Source organism: Rhamphochromis longiceps, linkage group LG4, assembly GCF_057381845.1.
Source record: "Rhamphochromis longiceps isolate RC_006_pf linkage group LG4, R_longiceps_female_GT1.1, whole genome shotgun sequence".
NCBI lineage: Eukaryota > Metazoa > Chordata > Actinopteri > Cichliformes > Cichlidae > Rhamphochromis > Rhamphochromis longiceps.
The window spans coordinates 34,728,263-34,748,706 of NC_140560.1; the positions used below are offsets into that span (position 1 = coordinate 34,728,263).

The 20,444-nt window shown below is 41.1% G+C and overlaps 2 protein-coding genes across 2 annotated transcripts; both read right to left on the minus strand.

Moving 5' to 3' along the window:
- Positions 1–451: 451 nt before the first annotated feature.
- LOC146672193 (myosin-1B-like) lies at positions 452–14,174 on the minus strand. Its single transcript, XM_085405367.1, has 23 exons — positions 14,062–14,174; positions 13,844–13,967; positions 13,700–13,765; positions 13,295–13,528; positions 12,969–13,211; positions 11,980–12,156; positions 11,758–11,903; positions 11,654–11,682; positions 11,105–11,532; positions 7,292–7,418; positions 7,093–7,211; positions 6,812–7,008; positions 5,657–5,840; positions 5,411–5,576; positions 5,197–5,321; positions 4,802–5,110; positions 3,780–3,983; positions 3,573–3,698; positions 3,314–3,484; positions 2,246–2,350; positions 2,049–2,144; positions 1,828–1,962; positions 452–1,629 (listed from the first exon to the last, which is right to left on the minus strand). Exons 1-23 carry the CDS (start codon positions 14,172–14,174, stop codon positions 1,606–1,608), a joined length of 3,648 nt encoding a protein of 1,215 aa, XP_085261493.1. The 3' UTR covers positions 452–1,605.
- On the minus strand, positions 13,677–19,243 carry LOC146672194 (myosin heavy chain, skeletal muscle, adult-like). Its single transcript, XM_085404720.1, has 2 exons — positions 15,082–19,243; positions 13,677–14,973 (listed from the first exon to the last, which is right to left on the minus strand). Exons 1-2 carry the CDS (start codon positions 15,386–15,388, stop codon positions 14,870–14,872), a joined length of 411 nt encoding a protein of 136 aa, XP_085260846.1. The 5' UTR covers positions 15,389–19,243; the 3' UTR covers positions 13,677–14,869.
- Between the last annotated feature and the right edge of the window lie 1,201 nt (positions 19,244–20,444).

The following is a 20,444-nucleotide window of genomic DNA, read 5'->3' on the forward strand; positions in this document are numbered from 1 at the left end:
CAAAATCAGAGATAAAAAGATGAAGCGGTGCTCAGTTACAGAGCAGTACTGCCATGATAACGTTGATCTGGACGCTGTAAAACGAGCAGCAGCATCCTGCCAGCGGCTGATATTTTAATAACTGAAAAATAAAAATTCTGTCTTTGGCTTCCTCCCACAGTCCAAAGACACATTTAGTAAGGTTAGGTTAACAAATCTTCACGTCATACACACAGTGACTTTAAACCTTAAGCGAGGCAGTTATCTTCTGTATTTGCTTAAATGTATTTGTGTTGTGTTATTGAATGTGTGTTGCCTCAATTATAATAAAATCCTTAATCTTAAAAAAAAGTGTCCATTAATACAAATGGCTATTGATGCATATGGAATAAAAACTGAGACCTTGTGATTGAATGAGTCGGAGCAAACATGAGACAAAGTAGGTTTGATTTTAAAATTGTTTAATGCTGCTCTAAAACTGAAGACAGACAAAAGGTAAGACCAGAGAAGAAGAAGAAAAAGAGGCTGTCACTGGGACAAAAAGGAAAGACTAGACGTGCTGGAAGTTCTGGATACTAAACATTTAGTTCTGCTAAAACGAGCTGCTTGGTGCAGATTAGCATCATGCTGCTGAAATTCTACAGGATGCTATTTATGTCAAAATAACAAAAAGTCAAATTTAGTTCAATATTTCTATTTCTGTTCAGAATTTTACAGAAACATTTATTGCATGTTATCATTTGCCATCCTGAGAAGTTATAAAATAATTTGTATATAAATTAAATCATTGCACTCTGGTTCACTTTTCTCACCAAAAATGATGAAACTGAAAAGTGACCCAGGAGCAAAATCTTGATCACTGATAGAAAGGTGGGAAAATTGTAACCAAATGCTTCATAAATGCATCTTCCAGCCTCCATTCTGCACACTTTCAATATTAATAGTTACTTACATGCATTTCAAAGACAAGAGCAAATGTGCGCACATCCAAGCAAACTCTATTTATGTGCTAGACCAAAGAAACGATATGTTCCTACAAAACCGGGAAACATCTGCGGACTAGTTTTTAATTCTTGTTTCTGATCTGCAGCTACTGGCAGAGAAAAAACGCTTTTGTTTAAATTTTTTAAGAATGAAATTGGTACATGGAGCAAAACAGCATCAACACCTTTCCCCCTTTTTTCTTTTATTTTGACACAAATTTATTATCCTAAATGTCTCTAAGTGGCATCTTATAAGCTTCAAATGTGTAAAGTTAGAAGTGTATAAGTGTTAGTGTTGATTTGTAATTACTGAAAGCATCTGCTGACCTTTAGAAAACAGGAGACCAGCGTCTTATATTTTCATGCCAGCAATTAAATGAAGTGATGTTGATGTTATATAATCAATCCCACAGGTGTCCCCTTCAATTAAAGTCATCAACTTTGGAGCTGTGGTTGTGTGAGAAGTTATAAGTGTTAAATAAGCCGCTTAATTACTCTGAGACATAAATACTTTAAGCTAAAGCATCTAGAGAATTTATGCCACTCGTTAAGCCGTGTTTATTTTAATAGGTGTTAACATGCTATGGTATTAATGTGAGAATCGATGAACTTTTATATATCTGCACTGGTGAAGTGCACTCTGTTACTCGCCCTGTCCCTCCTGGGCCTGGAAAACAAGCAAATTGATGCAAAAAACAATACATTTTTTAACCATTTATAAGAAAACACAAAGCTGTTACTTTCCAGAGTGCTTGCTTCTGTCATATTTCTGCCCTAAACCTAACATGGTGGGGAGTGTATGCCTGTTATTCTTTCAGAGGAACAGCTAAACACTCGTAGCTACAGTCTACATCGAATGCAGTACCTTCGAGCCTATTTCACGGCTCTTGGCTCTCATCTTGTTGGCCAGAGATTCGGCCATGTCAGCTCTCTCCTCGGCCTCCTCCAGCTCATGCTGAACCTTCCTGAATCTGGCCATGTGCACATTGGCCTGCTCCTCCTGGGGAACAATTGTTTTCAGTGTGATGGCGCTCTGACACTTCACTGTATCTCTGAATATATTTGTGCCGACAGTGATTCACTCACAGCTTCTTCAGCTTGTCGCTTGTAGGTTTTCATCTTGCTCTGGAGTTTGTCCACCAAATCCTGCAGCCGAATGTTGTTTTTCTTGTCTTCCTCGGACTGAAAACACAAGATGAACATCTCTTACAAACAGGAGAGACAAGAAAAGACAAATATCCATTCTCATTTTCTTAACTGCTAAAAACACCAGCTAATTTTACCTGATAGGTTAACTCTTTGATTTTCCTCTCATATTTTCGGACTCCTTTGATGGCCTCAGTGGAACGTTTTTGCTCGGCTTCAAGCTCGTTCTCCAGCTCGCGGACCTGGAGACGTGAGGAAGTAGATTTTAATGTTACAGTGAGCTTTCAGTTTTCTGTAGGGCTTTGATTTAACTGAAAATGTGTAAAAATGTTTGCAACCAACTTTAACAGCACACTTTTCATGCTCAGTACACTCATGTGAAAACAAAAGTGTATCCTTTTTAAAGTCGGAGGTTTTCCATGTCAGGACATAAAAAATGTAAATGAATTAAATACAACCTCAGATGCACAGCAGCACGTGAAATATTACACCGTGTCGTAACTAATGAAAGCAAAGACGCAACGATTCACATGATTCAGCAGCTGTTTGACTCTCCTTCAGCAGCAACAACTTGGTCAGTCCCTCAATTTGCTGTGGAGGAATTTTAGCCCACTCTTCTTTAAAATGTTGCTTCAGTTCATTGAATTTTACAGCACTGGTTCATGCACCGCTGTCTGAAGGTCCCATCACAGCAACTCGGTCAGGTTTAGGTCTGAACTGGGTCATTGCACCACTTTGATTCTTCAGCTGTTCTGTTGGAGATTTGCTGCTGCTGTGCTTGGACCATTGCCCTGTTTCATTAGGACAATGAACTCCTCTTTGTACCAATGTGTTGACTCTAGAACACTTTGGTATAAAGAGGAGTTCATGATCACCTCAATGACTGCAAGGTGCCCAAATCAACAGCCTTCCACTCCCGTGCTAAAAGCTGCTATGGGGTGTTTGGTTTTGTGCACTATGGTCAAACGTCTCCATTTTAGTCTCACCGGTCCAAAGGACATTGTTCCCGAAGTCTTCTAGTTTGTTCAGCTGCACGTTTGCAAACCTAAACCACGCTGCCCTGCTCTTTTTAGACAGATGAGGGTTTCTCGTGGGAACCCTTCCAGACAAATACAGTCACAAACATTTAGCATGCTAACTGATGCCCATAGAGTCTGCAACGAAGCTCGTGGATTGTTAAAATGTAATTTCATAGCCATACACACCCTAGCCTCCAATTTCTGAAGCTGCTTCTTTCCACCCTTCATGGCCAAGTTTTCAGCCTCATCCAATCGGTGCTGAAGGTCTTTCACCGTCACCTCCAGGTTCTTCTTCATCCTCTCCAGGTGAGCGCTGGTGTCCTGCTCTTTTTTCAGCTCTTCCGCCATCATGGCAGCCTAGAGACACCGAACCATGAGCACATCACATCTTTATGATAATCAAACGTGTGATAACTCAAATAAAAGCCCTGTAAGAGCGTCATACATCAGTAATGGCTTTCTTAGCCTTCTCCTCGGCATTCCTGGCCTCTTGAACGGCTTCTTCTATTTCACAGTGAAGCTGAGTTACATCCGCCTCAAGCTTCTTCTTGGTGTTTAGAAGGCTTGTGTTCTGGAAAAGATAATTAAAAAAAGACTGTGACCTGTAAATCCCGCAGGTCAGAATGGGTTGTTGAACAGGTGAGCAGCCTACCTGAGAATGCAGAAGTCCCGCGCGCTCGCTGGCATCGATCAGTTCCTGTTCAGCCACTTTTCGACTGCGCTCCGTCTGCTCCACAGCAGCTCGAAGCTCTTCGATCTCGGCCTGCATCAAGGCCGTTCTGCGCTCCATCATGGCTACTTGTTCCTTCATATCTTCCTGTCCTCTCACAGATTCATCCAGGTGGATTTGGGCATCCTGGAAATGCATTCAGGTGAGCGTCCAGTTAATTTGTCTTTGCCCACCTGAGAGATCTCACTGACCAACACTTGTCTAACTTGAGCATCAGGTCACAATTTACAGTGTATGGAACAGCTTGGTCATCAGCTTGGTTATAACTTAAGCTAATTTAGCTTCCTATTCGTATGAGGCAGGTTCCTATGTGAACTAAACTGATATTCAGGTTCGGTAACATAAACATTTAGTGGCAGCAGTCTTCCAGCTGGGTGTCTTTAAATCAAAAAAGCGATAACCAAAGGAGCTCGAGTGAAACATGTTAACATTTGTATTTCATGTTAATCCGAGAAAGAATTATTTTGGGCTTTTGTCACTTTTATTAGGTTTTGTTTGTATTAAAAGGTGACAGAGAGAGAGGGTCTCGAATCGAATCTGGGTTTCTTCATTTGGCCTGCTTCACTGTTGAGCTAAAATTGTGCCCTGGTCTAATTTTTGGCTCTTCAAGCTTCAGCCACACAGGCCTAGAGACCCGTCGGCAACCTTCTGGAAACCTCCGGTTGCTAGGGAGAAATGTTCATTCTCAGACTGGTGAGTGGCTGCTTGAGGTGAAACTGGTTGCTAAGAGGATGCTGCAGCAAAAATGTCTGATTGCTGCGGCTGCCTGCAGTTTGCATGGAACTTATATGCAAAGACTCTTGTTACTCCACTCTTATCTTCCAAACCTGTCTCTATTTTGCTTTTGCAAACATGCTTTCAGTATTTCAGCCAGTTCTTAAAGTTTTGCATGAAAAAAAAACCCCTTTCGTGAATGTTATAAAAGTATTAATGTGTGGTTGTACCTTGAGTTGCCCCTGAATGTTCCTCAGGTGTTTCTGAGCCTCGGCTGCCTGCCTGTTAGCATGGTTCAGCTGGATCTCCATCTCGTTCAGGTCTCCCTCCATCTTCTTCTTCACCCTCAGAGCGTCGTTCCTGCTGCGGACCTCGGCGTCCAGAGTGGCCTGCATGGACTCCAACACTCTCTGATGGTTCCTCTTCATCTGGTCGATCTCCTCGTCTTTCTCCGCTGATTTCCGGTCGACTTCAGCCTTCATCTGGTTCAGCTCCATCTGTGCATGCAGGATCTTCGACTCCTCCTGCTCCAGGGAAGCCTTAAAAACATTTCGGTTGCGTTTCACACTGTAATGGTAAGAATGCAGTATTTTTCTGATTTTCCTCACTTCCTTTTGAGTTATACCTCAGCTTCTTCCAGCGCAGCCTGCATGTCATATTTCTCCGTTTCCACCTGCTTCTTGAATTTGTCGAGCTCGTGAATCGTCTTTCCGCTCTCCCCAAGTTGTTCTGTTAAGTCTGAGATCTCCTCTATGTGTTGGAAAATCAGAATTGCAAGAAATTTCCAAAAAACTCTTTTAAAGTTGTTGATCCACACAAAACATTCTGATCTGACTCACGCTGCAGGTTTTTATTCTCCCTCTTCACCGTCTCCAGATGATCCAAAGCTTCCTCATATGAGTTCTTCAGTTTGAAGAGCTCGGTGCTCAGAGATCGACTCTCTTTCTGAGTTCCCTCGAGCTCAGCCTGAGACTCCTCGTACTTCTGCTTCCACTCAGCCAGAATCTGAGCTCAGGGAGACATTCGCTGGTCAGAATTAATGCTGTAATATGTGTGTGATAATTAATATAATAAATACATAATACCTTGTCAAAGTTTCTCTGCTTCTTGTCTAGTGTAGCAGCTAAGCTGTTGGATCGTTCCACATCCACCATCAGGTCCTCCATTTCATTCTGAAGCCGTTGTTTAGTTTTCTCCAGAGAGGCGCACTTTGAGTTCACCGCCTCGATTTGTTCTTCAGCCTCTTGCAGACGCTGGGCAAGCTTTTTCCTGTCAGAAGTAAAACCGCTTGTTTCAAATCAAAAAGTCTTAGTGTTTCTTTTGTGTGTTGTGTTGTGTTTTAGGACACATTTTTTTTCAGCCTTTATTTAACAAGGAAGCAAACTACTGGAGATTATGAATGTCATCTGTGAGAGGGCCCTAGATATCACAAGGTTAGGCAGCATTAACTAAGAAATCAAAGCTCCCAGAGAAACTCCGGGTTCAAATCCAGGACCCTCCTCTGTGAAGATAAAGATGGCGAGAGGCCATCCAGCCATGAGCACGGTATAATTCTTCCTCAGCACTTTCAACACCTCCATACTTTTGTCTCATGTAGACTAGACTCACTAACTTTACTGCAACCAATCAAATATTAGCAGCTGTTCCAAAATGCTGCAGCCCAGACTTTACCTTAAAGCTTCAGTTTTAGTCTCACTCACTTCTCACCTTTGTATTAAAATAGGTTTTCTTCTTTTTCTTTTTTTAACTATTTTTTAATCTTCCTAATCCTTTACCTCAAGTGAAGGAGCGACGTCAAATATTAATCCTAGCCTCATATTTCTACAGGAATTGGCCCATCGGCTTGGTGAGGATAATGGAAGGTTTTATGGGGTCATGTATGATTTTTTAACATTTTGATTTTATTGTAATTTTCCATTTCTAATTGTAATAATTTACAGTGAAACACATCTAACAGGTCTTTCAGCCTTTTCCCTGAAAAATGATTGAAAACCACAATTAATCACATGAGAACATTTTAGAAAACCTGTCATGGATGGAGGAAACGTTACAGTTTTTTCCTTTCTTGTTAATGATGATGTGGAAAATTAAGTGTTGTGCTTTGTTGGAAACAAAAATAAATTATGAATACCGTAGTAATGTGCATTTACTTGTTTACTCATTATTATATCAAAGTGCTTAAAACTGAGCGATATTTAGTCAAAGCCTGATGCACTGATCCGTTCTCGTTGTTTAATTACTTTGCCTCCTCGAGCTCTTCGGTGCGTTGGATGACATCAGTCTCATATTTGTTCCTCCAGAGGGCCACCTCCGAGTTTGCCTTAGACAAACAGCGCTGCAGCTCGGCTTTGGCCTCCTGCTCCTCCTCGTACTGCTCCCGAAGGAGATCGCAGTCGTGACGAGCTGACTGCAGACTGTGAGCCAGGGCGTTTTTTGCCTGCAGAGGAACACATCAATATGAAACACCGTGCGTGAAAAGAGTAAAGTAAACCAGCTGTTTGCAGGTGTGGGTGCTGATTACCTTCGTTTCCTCCTCTATCATTCGTTTCAACTCATCAATCTGTGTTGTGAATCCCTGTTTGCCTCTTGTCAGTTGGGAGATGAGACTTTCTCTCTCTTCCATTTGTCGGGATAATTCGGCTACAGCAGCCAAAGGAGAGAAGAACACTTTTTAATTAAGGCTCTGTCATTTTATCGACTCCAATAAAAGGAGGAATTACCGTTCTCAGTCTGAAAGCGGGCTCTGTGATTGCTAAGGTCAGAGATTTGCCGCATGTTTTCATCGTTTTTAGTTTTCAGCTCCATGAGTTGATCTTCGAGTGAGCGACACATCTTCTCCAGGTTGACCTGTGAGAATATAAATGAACACAAATGAGATATTCAAGCTGTTAAAACTGTTCCTCTTGTCACACTAAAACTAATTAAGATGGACTTATAGTATGCTTTATTATTTTCTTCTTATATATTCTTAAAAGCACAGTTTTAACTCAAGGTCAGGCTTCAGGGTGCCCTAAATGTTCTGTTTCAGGGAGGTTTTTTCTACTTTTCTTCTCTATCCGGTCGTTAAGTCTGACGTCACTAGCCGTGTCTGGGCCTAAACTCCGCTGCAGGTCCATATATGGTCCATATATATATATATATATATATATATATTTTTTTTTTTTTACTATTTAATTTGTAAAAATGTGTATACACACACACACACGTAGGAAAATATTTAGTATACACATCCAGAAATGCATACACTATTATATATTGTACATATATTTATTAGTTTCAGGTTGGCCATTCTTGTATTTTGCTCGTTTGTGTTGTTGTGTTTGCACATCTCTGTTGCTTGTGGGGCTCGCACACAAGAATTTCACTCGCATGTGCTGTGCCAGTGTGCCTGCACATGTGATGTGACAATAAAAGTGATTTGATTTGATATATCAAACGATCACTATGGCATTACTGAGAGTTGAAAAACTGTCTAAAGTCTTTCATCTTTAATAAAATGATCAGTGTTCTGCTCTACCAGGTGTAACAATTGAGTTTAACATCCAGGCATCCATGAAAACGGAATTTATGACATTTAACGGAGTTAGAAGTTAGCAGGGAGTTAGCTCGCTAGCTTCTATCTAAATACAATATAGCATGTCCTGACTGCGGGGTTTTGGAAACAAATTAAAACGTACAGCTCTGTTATCACTTCCAACATAAATGAAGACAGAAAACTAAACAGCAGTGACGTTTGTAGGGTTACTGAAGTTGGGCTAGCTGGTATATAATGATGTGCTACGTGACCGCTAGCGACACAGCTATGTTAGCATAATATAAACAAGCTAACTTTTTTTCTCACTCGATAAAAGTTAACGTGAGTGTTCTCGGTGGTCAGGAACTAGGGTTGCCAACCGTCCCTTAAAAAACGGAATCGTCCCGTATTTAGAAACAAAAGTACACGTCCCGTATTGAGCTAATAAGGGACGCACTTTGTCCCGTAATCCAGTGAGAATCAAAAGTAGTCTATAACTTTTAATGGAATTAACGCTTTGTTTGAAAACACAATTCCCAGCCCCTCTCCTGCTTTGTGACCAATGAGCTGACAGCACACTTATGACAATTCGAGTATGACAATTCAGATTACCGCTCATCTCATTGGTCGAGGAAAGGTCGCTTACGGAGAAAATACCGGAAGACAACAGATGACCACAACAAGAAGCATGGCCAACAGGGAAACAAACGCCGACACTGCGGTGCAAGTCTCGGACGACAGTACACCTAAAGCTGGGCAGACACTGTGCGATTTTTTCAGTCACGTTATTCAGCTCCTGCTCAAACTGTACGGTTGACTCGCAGGGGTTAGAAGTTGGTAGGTCACGATGCAGGGTCTCACACTATACCGCCCGATGCTCTGATGCGACCTGAGTGCTCACACTGTGCCTCCATAACATGAAGGTTATAACAGAAAATCTGTCGCTCGCTCTCCCTCTGTCTTTCACTCACACAGACACACCACCACCATCAACTTTGCTAAATTGCTAATGAAAAACATTGATCAGGCAGCTGTGATTAAGCAGCAGTGTAAATCCAACTATTTTCACGGTTGTTGTGGTCGTGATCATTTTGTGAGGCCACATCGAAAAGGCTCGGATGAGCTTTCCAAAGTTCTACAAGTTGTGCCTCCATCGCTTGTGTCCAGATCACACGCCGCACAGCCGAGCTGCACCGTCTTTTTCACCGACGTTTACCTGTTTGCGCGTGAGCAGTGTGAGCGGCTCACGAGCGATTGATGATCGGGAGCTGCTCGAGGTGTTCATCGCTTCTCGTTACCCCACGTATACTACACGACGCACGATGAAGGCCAAAATCGGGCCGATCACCAAATCGGTCGCACGACTCATAAATCGTCTCAAAATGGGCCAAAAATCGCACAGTGTGAGCCCAGCATTAGAGCAGCAATGTTTGTTCGCCCAGAGAAAGAAAAAAAAAAGGCTGCGAAAGATAAGATAAGATAAGATAAGATAAGATAACCTTTATTAGTCCCACACGTGGGAAATTTGTTTTGTCACAGCAGGAAGTGGACAGTGCAAAAGTTATGACGCAAAAATTAGAATACAATAAGAATAAATACAGGGAGGAATGGGAAAAGGAAACCACTGGGCTGGGAACATGCACGATAACACCTATAAAGCGCACTGCACTGTGTGCCGGCGCACTTTTTCCATAGGCATGCTTCTAGTGGTGGGCACATGAAGAACATGAGGGGCGTGAAAGCTCGGGGAACCCTTAACCATTTTTTTGTCCACCAGGCCATGGCAGAAGCAGATATGGTATGTAAACACTGGTTTATTTTTTAAACCCTCTGGTTAAGGTTAATATGGGCATGTGCAGTGAATATCAGCGCTATGTGGCCAGAAGTGTGATAATATAATTTATTTTGTGTAATAAACAACTGCAAGGATAGATGATTACAACAAATAGATGACTAATACATAAAAGTAATACATAGATGAATAATGATGATGAGTTATGATGCGTAATCATGGGAACAAGCGGGTTTACAAACAGGAGCAGCTGATTAGCATTAGAAAAGCTGAAATAATACCTCAACTGAAGCCAATTGTACTAAATGCACTATATGTGCACTGTTACAAGAATATTTTTGTTGTATTGCTTTCTATTAATTTATATAATTTTAAGTTAAGCAGGGCAGAGTTCTTTTAAAGAAAGATTTACTTATATTCTCAAAAGTTAAGCATGACAGGCTTCTGTTTAAGAAAGAGACCTGTTTTACTGTGTTAATGTTGTCATTTTGAGCTAAAAATAAATGGCTAAATGATCATTTGTTTCCCATATGGTCATATCACAAAGAATATGCATCTGCTTAAATCAAATTCAAGTCAAATGGTTAAAAAAATAATTTCACACACAAAAAAAAGAGCTACCACACTGGGAAGGGTGAAGACAACTGGGTTGCCCGGCCCTGGCCACGAGGTGTCCCTTATTTATTTTTCAGGGAGTTGGCAACCCTATCAGGAACAAATGTAATCGCATGGCAGGATGCTGTAAAAGGACCAAACTTCAGCCAGGAGAACAACTGAGATAATCCATCCACAATACGAGGTTAGTCATTCATATACTGCTGCATGGGCTGGGCTGTAGTTACATCCTAAGGTTTTAAAAACTGAGCTTAAATAAATGATTAGCGGTAATAAAAGCCGAGGGAGGTCAACAGTGATCACTGACTGTTTTAGGAGCTTTTTGAGATTAAATAGAAGAAAATACATAACATTAAACATGTTAACAACACAAAAGCCATATTAAACGCAGACTACTTTAGGCCCGGAAGTAGGATTCGTCACATCATCACTTAACGACCGGATATGATGTTGACGAGACTGAATATACCTAACATGATATTCTCAGAAGCTCCACCCGCCTGCCATGATTGAAGCATAAGAATAAGGCGAATAAGCAAAATATCCTCAAAACTGTGGCTGAACTACTTGAGCAAAGCCTAAGGATGAAAAAGTGGAGTTCCGCAACATCACCTTTGCTTTTGCAACAGTTTCCATATTGCTGGCCAGATCATCAATCTCCATCTTCAGTTCACTCTTCTCCTTCTCCAGCTTCTGCTTGATTCGTTGGAGGTTGTCGATCTGCTCACCCAGCTCAGCCATGCTGTCTGCCTGCTTTTTGCGTAAAGCCGCCGTCGTGGCCTCATGGTGCAGCGTGGACTCCTCCAGGTCGCGCCGCAGTTTGAGGAACTCAGCCTCGTGCTTCTTGTTCATCTCGATCTGGGCGGCGGTAGCTCCTCCGGCCTCCTCCAGCCTCTCGCTGATCTCATCGAGCTCCCTGGCGAGGTCAGACCTCTGCTTCTCGATCTTGGCTCGGACCGCCCGCTCGGCCTCAACTTCTTCCTCCAATTCTTCAATGCGAGCCTGAAAGCAGAAAAACACAACACACGATATCACCGAGACTTAAACAGGTCATTTCTAACAGTGTTATTAATTTATGGTCTAACTCTGAACTTCATACATGGAGCTCCTTGATTTTCTTCTGGAGCTGGTTGTTTATAGCTTGCTCGTCCGAAATTTTGCTGAGCAGCTGGCTGTTTTCAAATTCCTTTCTGTGAAGATAAGAAGATATGAAGTATTTAATCAGTTCATTTCCACTTGAACACAAAACCACTGCAAAAGCTTACTTCTTAATTTTCTCCTCAGCTTGTTGTTTGTCATTTTCCAGGTCCATGAGGGATTCCTGCGTCAGCTTCAGATCCCCCTCGAGCTTCCGTTTAGCTCTTTCCAGGTCCATGCGGATCTTCTTTTCTTGCTCCAGTGAACCTTCAAGCTTTACAAGCAAATCGCACAAAGTTAATTGAGATATTTAGCGACACCAGGGTCTGAAAGTAGTCACACCAGCTCACGTCATCCACTTGCTGCTCCAGCTTAGACTTGGCTTTGGTCAGAGTGTTGACTTTGTCCTCCTCTGCTTGAAGGTCATCCAGTGTTTGCTGATGAGCCTCTTGGAGAGCTTTCTTCTCCTTGTTGAGTTTGGTCATGTTTTCATCCTGACCAGCCAGCTCCTCCATCAGGTTTTTAACCTGCAATAGGTCATAGGTCACCGCTATGAACATCAGAGTACAAACAGAAAATAATCCTAGAGCACACAATGAGTGAGTCCTCCTAGACTGAAACAGTAGATGGATTTTTGTCACATGACTTTGTTAATAGAGCACTAATAGAGGGTGAAGGACGGGCATTAACTTCTTGGTCTAAAACACTGCATACATTTAAATGGCCACCAGGGGGCGATATCTGTGAAACTACACTTCAGCTCTGTACTTTCCTGATGACTTCCTGTGTTCAGTCTTGCACTTTGAGTTATATTGAATAAAAGTCAAATATATAACATTTGTCGCAGCGGTCCTTTGATGAATAAAGGTAAATATGTCTCACTAAACTAAAGTAATGTCTCTGTTCCCATTTTGCCGCTTTGGACTGAATCCGGGCTTCAGATTAGATCTAAGATGTTCACGAGGTTGTGAGACTTGCTGGTAGAAGATCTTGGGACCTAAAAAGCAGCTGTAAACATGCGAACATTATCATTTAGCTCTTAGCAATCGTGGTGTCTAAGTGCATAGAGCTGCGACAAGGCAGCCCCTTGTTGTTTTTGGTAATCTTGATCTATATAAAAGCAGAAAAGGCAAGGTGAAAAGCATTTTACTGATACCACTCATGTATTTGTGCAGATTGTGCAAAATAAATCCACCAACTTGATGGTTTCTACATGAACTGCCATTAAGTTTGATCAGGTTGATCGACATCAACAATGACAACGCTTCATGTAGAACAATTCACAGAAGATTTTTCCTCCCTATCACCAAAACTAAAACGTCCATTAAAAATCACAAACCTTGTTTTCGGTAGCATGTTTCTCCTTCTCAACTTTAGCCAGCGTGAGCTCCAGGTCATCGATGTCTTTTTTAAGCTCAGAAGATTCGTCTTCGAGCTTCCGCTTCTTGGCGGTCAACTCTGCGTTCATCTCCTCTTCGTCCTCCAGCCTCTCCGACACCTCTTTGAGTTTGGCCTCCAGTTGAATTTTGCTTTTGATCAAACCTTCGCATCTCTCCTCTGCATCACAAAGATTTTCAGAGTCCTGAGAAAATGAAATGATATACCAGCATTAAAAACGAGTGCGTGAACTCTGATTTGACTGACTGGATGTTATTTGACACTTACAGCTTGTACTTGCAGGAGGAGGTTATTTTTCTCCTGCAACAGAGAAACCATTTTCTCTTCGAGCTCCTTTCTCTTGGCCTCTGACTTTGCCAGATCGTCTTTACACTTGATGAAGTCTTCTTTCATTGTTGCCATCTCCTTTTCAGTTGCTGCGCTTTTTAGAAGTGGCTTTATTTTAAAGAACAGCTTCATCCATGGCCAGTGTTTGACATTCATGAACGAGCGCAGGTTATACTGGAGAATCCAGATGCAGTCTCTGAAAAACATACAGTTTTTATTCCCTGCAGTGGTTGTTTTTTAGGATTACTGAGGAGTATTTGTAATGATGGGCCACCTTTGTGCTATTAAATTGTTGAATTCTTTTCTCATCAGATAGCCACGACACAGAGCTTGAGTCTGGGTCACAAGAGAGGCCAGCTTTTCATCTCGCAGCTCCTCTAGAGTGCCGAGTAAGCCAGCTTTAAAGAATACCTGCAAACATTATGGCGTATGAACAGATCAGTTTGTACCTAAAAGCTTTTAGAACTTCACAGCACTCTGGACAAATACCTTTGTGGTACCAAACCGGTACTGTGTGTGGTCAATGTCAATCGAACCAAGAAGCTTCTCAGAAGCCTTCTTTCCATCGATGAACTGTCCCTCTGGGATGGCACTGGCATTCAGGATTCTGTATCTGTTGGATGTGGATAAATGGGAGCAATCATAAACACTAATGATTTAGTTAAATGCTCATTATTAGCTGTTTTTGAATTGTAATCAGTGCCAACCGCTGCTTAAAATCGGCATAAAGGATCCTGCTGGGGAATCCTTTCCTGCAGATCCTGATGCCCTCCAGCACACCGTTACAGCGCAGCTGGTGAATGACCAAGTGGTTGTCCATTACACCTGCAGTGAAGTTGACACAACAGATTATAATAATCAGGTAATAATTTGCATTATTTTTGTCTTAAATAAGTGTTTTCTTTCATGTGTACCTGGTTTTTTAATCTCATTTGGAATCAAGCATCTGACAAAGTGAGGATGTGTGCTCCTCAAGTTGGTCATTAGCTTTCCGAGATTTTCCTGCAGAAGAACAATTACCAGATCTCTGAGGTTATCACACATTTAGAATAAAGGTGCAAATAATCCAAAATCAGTTCAGTTCAGCATTCACACCAGGCACACATAATTTGGAAAATGAGACTATCAAAAGGAATCGCGGACTCGTCCTCTTGGGAAATGAGGTCAAATTTAAAGGTCCTTGACATCCAAAAAGAGACTCTATAAAACTTGTCAAAAAGCCAACATTTGTCAAGTGGAGTGATGTCAGCGACCTGACCTGAACATGAATCTTTTTGAGCAGATTTGATCAATGAGCAGTTTTTATGTTTTGGTTTTACTGAAAACAAGAGTTAGGGATATCCCATCCATTAGACCAACAACTTAAAAAACAACAACACGAGGAGGCTTTGCCACGATTATGGACACAAATTTCTCTAAGACCAACCCAACAAGTCATTAGTATTCAATTTGTGTTGCTTACTGGAGGATCACCACCCCTAAAAATCAAAACAGTGAAAGTTAACTTTCCACAGATCACTTCTGTACCCTGAAAACAGCAGACACTGTCTGAAATGAGCCTCCCTTCTTCTTTCCTCCCTTCTTTCCACCTTTGCCTCCTCCAGCATCACCACCTGATTCTGCAAAGAAGGAACAGAAATATTAGTTTGCATGTCTAAGGTTTGAAGTTCCCACTGATTTTCAGATTCAGGAAGTTTATTTCTGTGTGTGAAGCAGATATAATGTACCTGCTTCTGCACTGGAAAAAGAGGCATACAAGTACGACAACAGTTTCATTGATGACTTCTGGTACAGCTGCACCACCGACTCGTTCAGTGGGTCTTTGTTCTTCTCCAACCAGCCGCTAATGTTGTAATCCACGCTGCCGGCATAGTGCACCAAGGAAAAGTGCGCCTCAGGTTTGCCTTTGACAACCTTTGGTTTCTGGAAAGCACTTGTTTTGCCAAGATGCTGGTCATAGAGTTTGTTCTTAAAAGAAGCATCTGAGGCCTTGGGGAACATGCACTCCTCTTCAAGAATAGAGAAGATGCCCATTGGCTGTTGAATACATAATGGAAACACATGAGATACGGTGTCCAAAATGAAATCTGATGCATTTATATCAGAATGTTTATCCCACCTTTTCAATGAGCTCAATGCAGGCTGCCAGGTCCATACCAAAGTCAATAAACTCCCAGTCGATCCCCTCCTTTTTGTATTCTTCTTGTTCCAGCACAAACATGTGATGGTTGAAATACTGTTGCAGCTTCTCGTTGGTGAAGTTAATGCAGAGCTGCTCCATGCTGTTGAACTACAACAAGAACCCAGAATTCAACAAATAGGAAAGAGAGTATATTTGACTGCGAGAGTCGAAACTTACATCAAATATCTCAAATCCAGCGATGTCCAACACACCGATGAAGAACTGCCTTGGCTGCTTTGTGTCCAACATCTCATTGATCCGAATGACCATCCATAAGAACATCTTCTCATAGACAGATTTGGCCAGAGCACTGACTGCATTGGCGACCTTTTTAGTGATACAAAGTAGGTGAGAAAATACTGTGTGGGAAAAACAAAAAATACAATTACAGATAGCTAAAGGCTGTAAAGGAAAGTATACCAAGGTAATCTGGGCTTCTTGCACTTTATCCAGTCTATAATAATGTTCAGGCTAGTGAGCCAGTTCATTAAGGGGACACTGACATCAGTGCAGGGTGATTTTGTACACTAAAAAAATGAAACATCACTATTGTTGGTTTTGAGGAATCCTCTTGTACTCCTAACTCATAATAAACCCACTAAATTAGTGTTAGTATTAATTTGACCCGACTCAATGAAAATCAGTTGAGTTAACCTGCAATAATACAATATTTCACTGAAATAACACAAATAACTTAAGTAAACCCAAACTGTTTCCTTAACACATTTGTGTGGAACCACTTTTTAAAGTAAATCCCCCCCAATTTTTTTGAGTGTAGTTTTTGCCAGATGATACATTTTTATTTGTCTGCTAATTACACAAGGACATAGTCCAAGAGCTGTAAGCTAGGTCACACTAGAGGAAACCAAATAGGTGGGCAACCTCCTGTTGACTAGGAAAAATCAGTAGTTGCCCAGTGACTGTATTGGTGAAGGTTTGGAAATGATTGACAAATTCATAAAAGCTGGCAAATGTTTCGATCAGTCTGAGTCAGCGTGCACCAATGAGTGCAACTCGTCTTCAATGTGTCTCTTAAAAGTAATATTGGACCAACTGACTGTATTATGGTTATATATGGTTATGCATCTGTCCTGCAGCAACTGTGTCACTGTGCATGGAATAGTTTCTGTTTCAGGACTATGGTGTTCTGGCTTGACTATAAATAATAGTTTATGTGTATGTAGACAACAACAGATTTGATATTTTTGCACATTTATCATAGTTAATTATCAAATTACCATAAACAGCTTGCATTAAAATTACAAGCTGATATTCAATCACACACTGATTTGTCTTACTGCCATTTTAGATTCATTATACAAGGTTGCAATAATTTTGTGCAGCAGTCTCCAGCCACCGTTTAGCATAACTGTATGACTGGGGAGAACATTACACTAACATCACTTTATGACATTTTAATACATGGCAATGACATCATTGTGGCTGGACTTTAAAGGAATTGTTCATATGGTCTGAAAGAAGCTTATTTTGAGTTCCTTTATAAGGACTCAGTCTTTGACAGGTGCTGATTGACTTAAATGTCAGACTCGGAAAGCAGTTCTGCTCGAGCAAAGACCAATTAATGTTGCTTTTGATGGGGCTTTGAGACGTTTTACTTTAGTAAATTGGCATCCAACTGCAGTCCATCTCACCTGCGCTGCTCTTCTTTTCTTGCTATTTTGCATGTATATAGAAAGGTGCCCAAGCAAACAAATGCAGGAAGATTATGCCTACAAAAAAGCTGTATTCTGTCTAAGCCCTTGAATCCGCATTATGTATTTCTTACACAGAGAAATGTGAGTCCTTGACAGTCTAGTTAGTACAACTGTTGCAATCATTAGTTGCTATTTATCTTAGACTGGAAAATGTTATCAGTATTTTTAATTCCACCTGGGGGCCTAACAAGTGAGGCAGACAACTCTATCTGCCAAAACAAATGTAAAATCCAAAGAGATTTTATTAAGCTCTGAAGCTTATCCCTGATTCAGCAAAGTAGTGGAAATGAACTTCACAGGGATGATCAAACACCGAATCTCCCTGATTAGGTGGAATAATGGGAACCAGTGAACATGTTACCAGCACCTAACAGGATTCATCACATTAAAGTCCATTAGAAATCTTTGTACTGTGATCTTTGCATACTTTTCATTTTCTATTTTATTTTTGTCATTGTGTTTTATCTTGGAGTCCTTGGAGATGACAGTTCTTATGAAACATTCATGCCCTTCACACAGATCTGACTCTGATCACAGGATTTGTTTTCCAGCTGATGTGAGGAGGATAGCGACGACACTTCTCTTTGCATCATTCCCAACCCTCTGGTGCAGTAATTTAAACTATCAGTCCAAGCTATCACGCTTTAAGAGTCTTTATGCTGTTACTGTACCTGAGGGACTGTCTGACCTTTGGTGACATATTCATTCCCCACCTTCACTCTGGGGTAGCAGAGTCCTTTCAGCAGGTCGGCAGAGTTCAGCCCCATGAGGAAGGCGACTTTGTCTGCCACTGAGAGACAGAAGGACTTCTTTGACATAAAGACATTCATGGTGTGTTTATTGATAATGAAAAGGCAGAAGGACTCACCCTCAGTGCCATCGGGCTCGGCCTGCTCCTCACGCTGCTTCTGCTTGAACTTCATGTTCCCATAATGCATCACAGCGCCAGTCAGTTTGTAGATGGAGACTTTTTCTTCACTGCTGAAGCCCAGGATGTCAATGGCAGTCTGTGAAACATGACAAATAATGAGCTAAAGTTTAAATTTGTATGTCATTGCAAATGATTAGAACTGCAGAGCTGACTCACGTCCGTGGCCACCAGCTCTTCTATATCATTGATGCTGGCCACAGAAATCTGCCCCTGACTGATCATGGGGAAGTCATACGGGTTTGTTGTTATGAGGAGCATTTCTGAGGAGAAGCAGAACATTTCTTATAAAAATGTCTTAAAGTTAAATCATGCTTTAAGACCTAATATGCTCACATTACCTATAAGCTCTGGCTTGTGCCCGGTCAGTATCTGATAGAAGATGTGGTAGCTCCTCTCTTCAGACAACTGGAAAGTCACTCTGGACTTTTCCAGCAGATCTACATGGTTTTACAGGAAATAATTAACAATCCTGACCATCTAATACATGTTGTTTAGATAGCATGTATATATGTTTGCAACTCATTTAACTGTTCCTCAAATTAAATCTTTTTTTTTGTTTGTTTTTGCTTTGTTTTATTATATTTTGACTTCTTTAAACGACCTTAAGTCATTGTAAACTTTTCATGTTTTTGTCTATTGTGTTACACACATTGAGATTGCATGTAATTAAATGTGCTATATAAATAAAATTGCCATTATATGAGGATGACTCAATTACGTAAAAGAAAACTTACAAGTTTCTATATCAGCAGAAGACAGTTTTCCTGTAGTTCCGAAGTGAATTCTGATAAATTTGCCCTGTAAAAACATAAAGTCTGTGAAAACCCTCAAAGAAAACATAATACAAATGTCATCCATTGGATTTATACCCACCAAAACCCACCAAACAATTAAATTACACATCTTTCACTATTCAGTTTTCGCTGATTTAAAAACGTACAAATCTTGAGGAGTTATCGTTCCTCACAGTCTTGGCATTCCCAAAAGCTTCCAGCAGGGGATTCGCTGAAATGATTTGATCTTCCAGCGTCCCCTGAAAAACAAGACCAGCACCATGTTTGGGATTTGGTATTAAATCCAGGCTTCGGATCATGAGCTGGATTCTTGTCTTACTATCAGTACCTGGATTTTTCCAGCAGAGTGATCCTTCTTGTCACCACCGGACACTGCGATTGTCGCAAAGTACTGGATGACACGCTTGGTGTTGACGGTCTTTCCTGCACCAGATTCTCCACTGTGAAGACAGAATAATACAATACTTGAAGTCGGTCAATAAAAGCACTTCATTTTGTAATGTTTTGGAATATGAGGCTCGTTTTTAGCTTCCATGCTCAGACTCACGTAATCAGGACAGACTGGTTCTCACGATCTGTTGGGGAGAACATAAATATAGTACAAAATAAATAAATATAGTTGTACTTCAGTACAAATTTGTACAAAACAGCCATGTGAACTGCTGGTTTGTCTTTAATAATCTTCTAAAAGCTCACAGAAAGTCTTTCTCTTTCTCACCTGTAAGCATATTTTGATATGCATTATCAGAGACAGAGAAAATGTGTGGCGGGGCCTCCATGCGCTTTTTCCCCCTGTAGGCTGCCACCACCTGTGGGTCATAAACTGGCAGCCACTTGTAAGGGTTCACAGTGACACAGAAGAGCCCAGAGTAGGTCTGCAGAGGAGAATATAAGTGGGACAAATCAGCGAGTCATATAGAGAGACGAGAATGTCGTTTATTACTTACATAAATCATCCACGCCGCATAACGATCTTTGAGGTTAAACAGCACAGAGGGCTCGTTGAGGTGCGTCATCATGGCCATGTCCTCGATCTTGTCGTACTTTGGAGGATTCATGGGAAGACAATCTTCGTCCTTAACTGTTACAATCTGTAAGAGTGGATGGAGAAGAGAAAAGGAAAGAGGAGTGATGAGATTCAGCACAATATAAAACTCAAAGAATCAGAAAAGCAAAATATTTTATTTTATTTTATTAGCTGCTACTGAGCTGGGCTTCGTTTGCTTCTGTTGTAGTTGTGTTTTGATTGTATGTGATTAAATCTGAAAAATAGCCAAGGTTATTCTTGTGCTATTAGTCTGTGAGGTTCATTATGTTCTAATTTTTAACAAATGATATCTCTCAGTGGGCACACGTGGCATAAACTACCTCTGCCTGGTGTGTTTATGCTCTGACACAGTGGAAAAACCACCCAAAGGAGACGGCTAAATCATTTGCTAAATGTGATTAAATTTGGTATCATGTGAGA

Coding starts and splice junctions, on each gene's coding strand:
- LOC146672194 (XM_085404720.1), bottom strand. CDS start 15,388: ATGGGCATCTTCTCTATTCTTGAAGAGGAGTGCATGTTCCCCAAGGCC. Junction 14,974..15,081: donor TTTTTCCAGTGCAGAAGCAG/GTACATTATATC, acceptor CCTTCTTTGCAG/AATCAGGTGGTGATGCTGGA.
- LOC146672193 (XM_085405367.1), bottom strand. CDS start 14,174: ATGGACAACCACTTGGTCATTCACCAGCTGCGCTGTAACGGTGTGCTG. Junction 5,841..6,811: donor GAAGAGCTCGAGGAGGCAAA/GTAATTAAACAA, acceptor TACTTCTGACAG/GAAAAAGCTTGCCCAGCGTC. Junction 5,111..5,196: donor CTGCGCTGGAAGAAGCTGAG/GTATAACTCAAA, acceptor AATGTTTTTAAG/GCTTCCCTGGAGCAGGAGGA.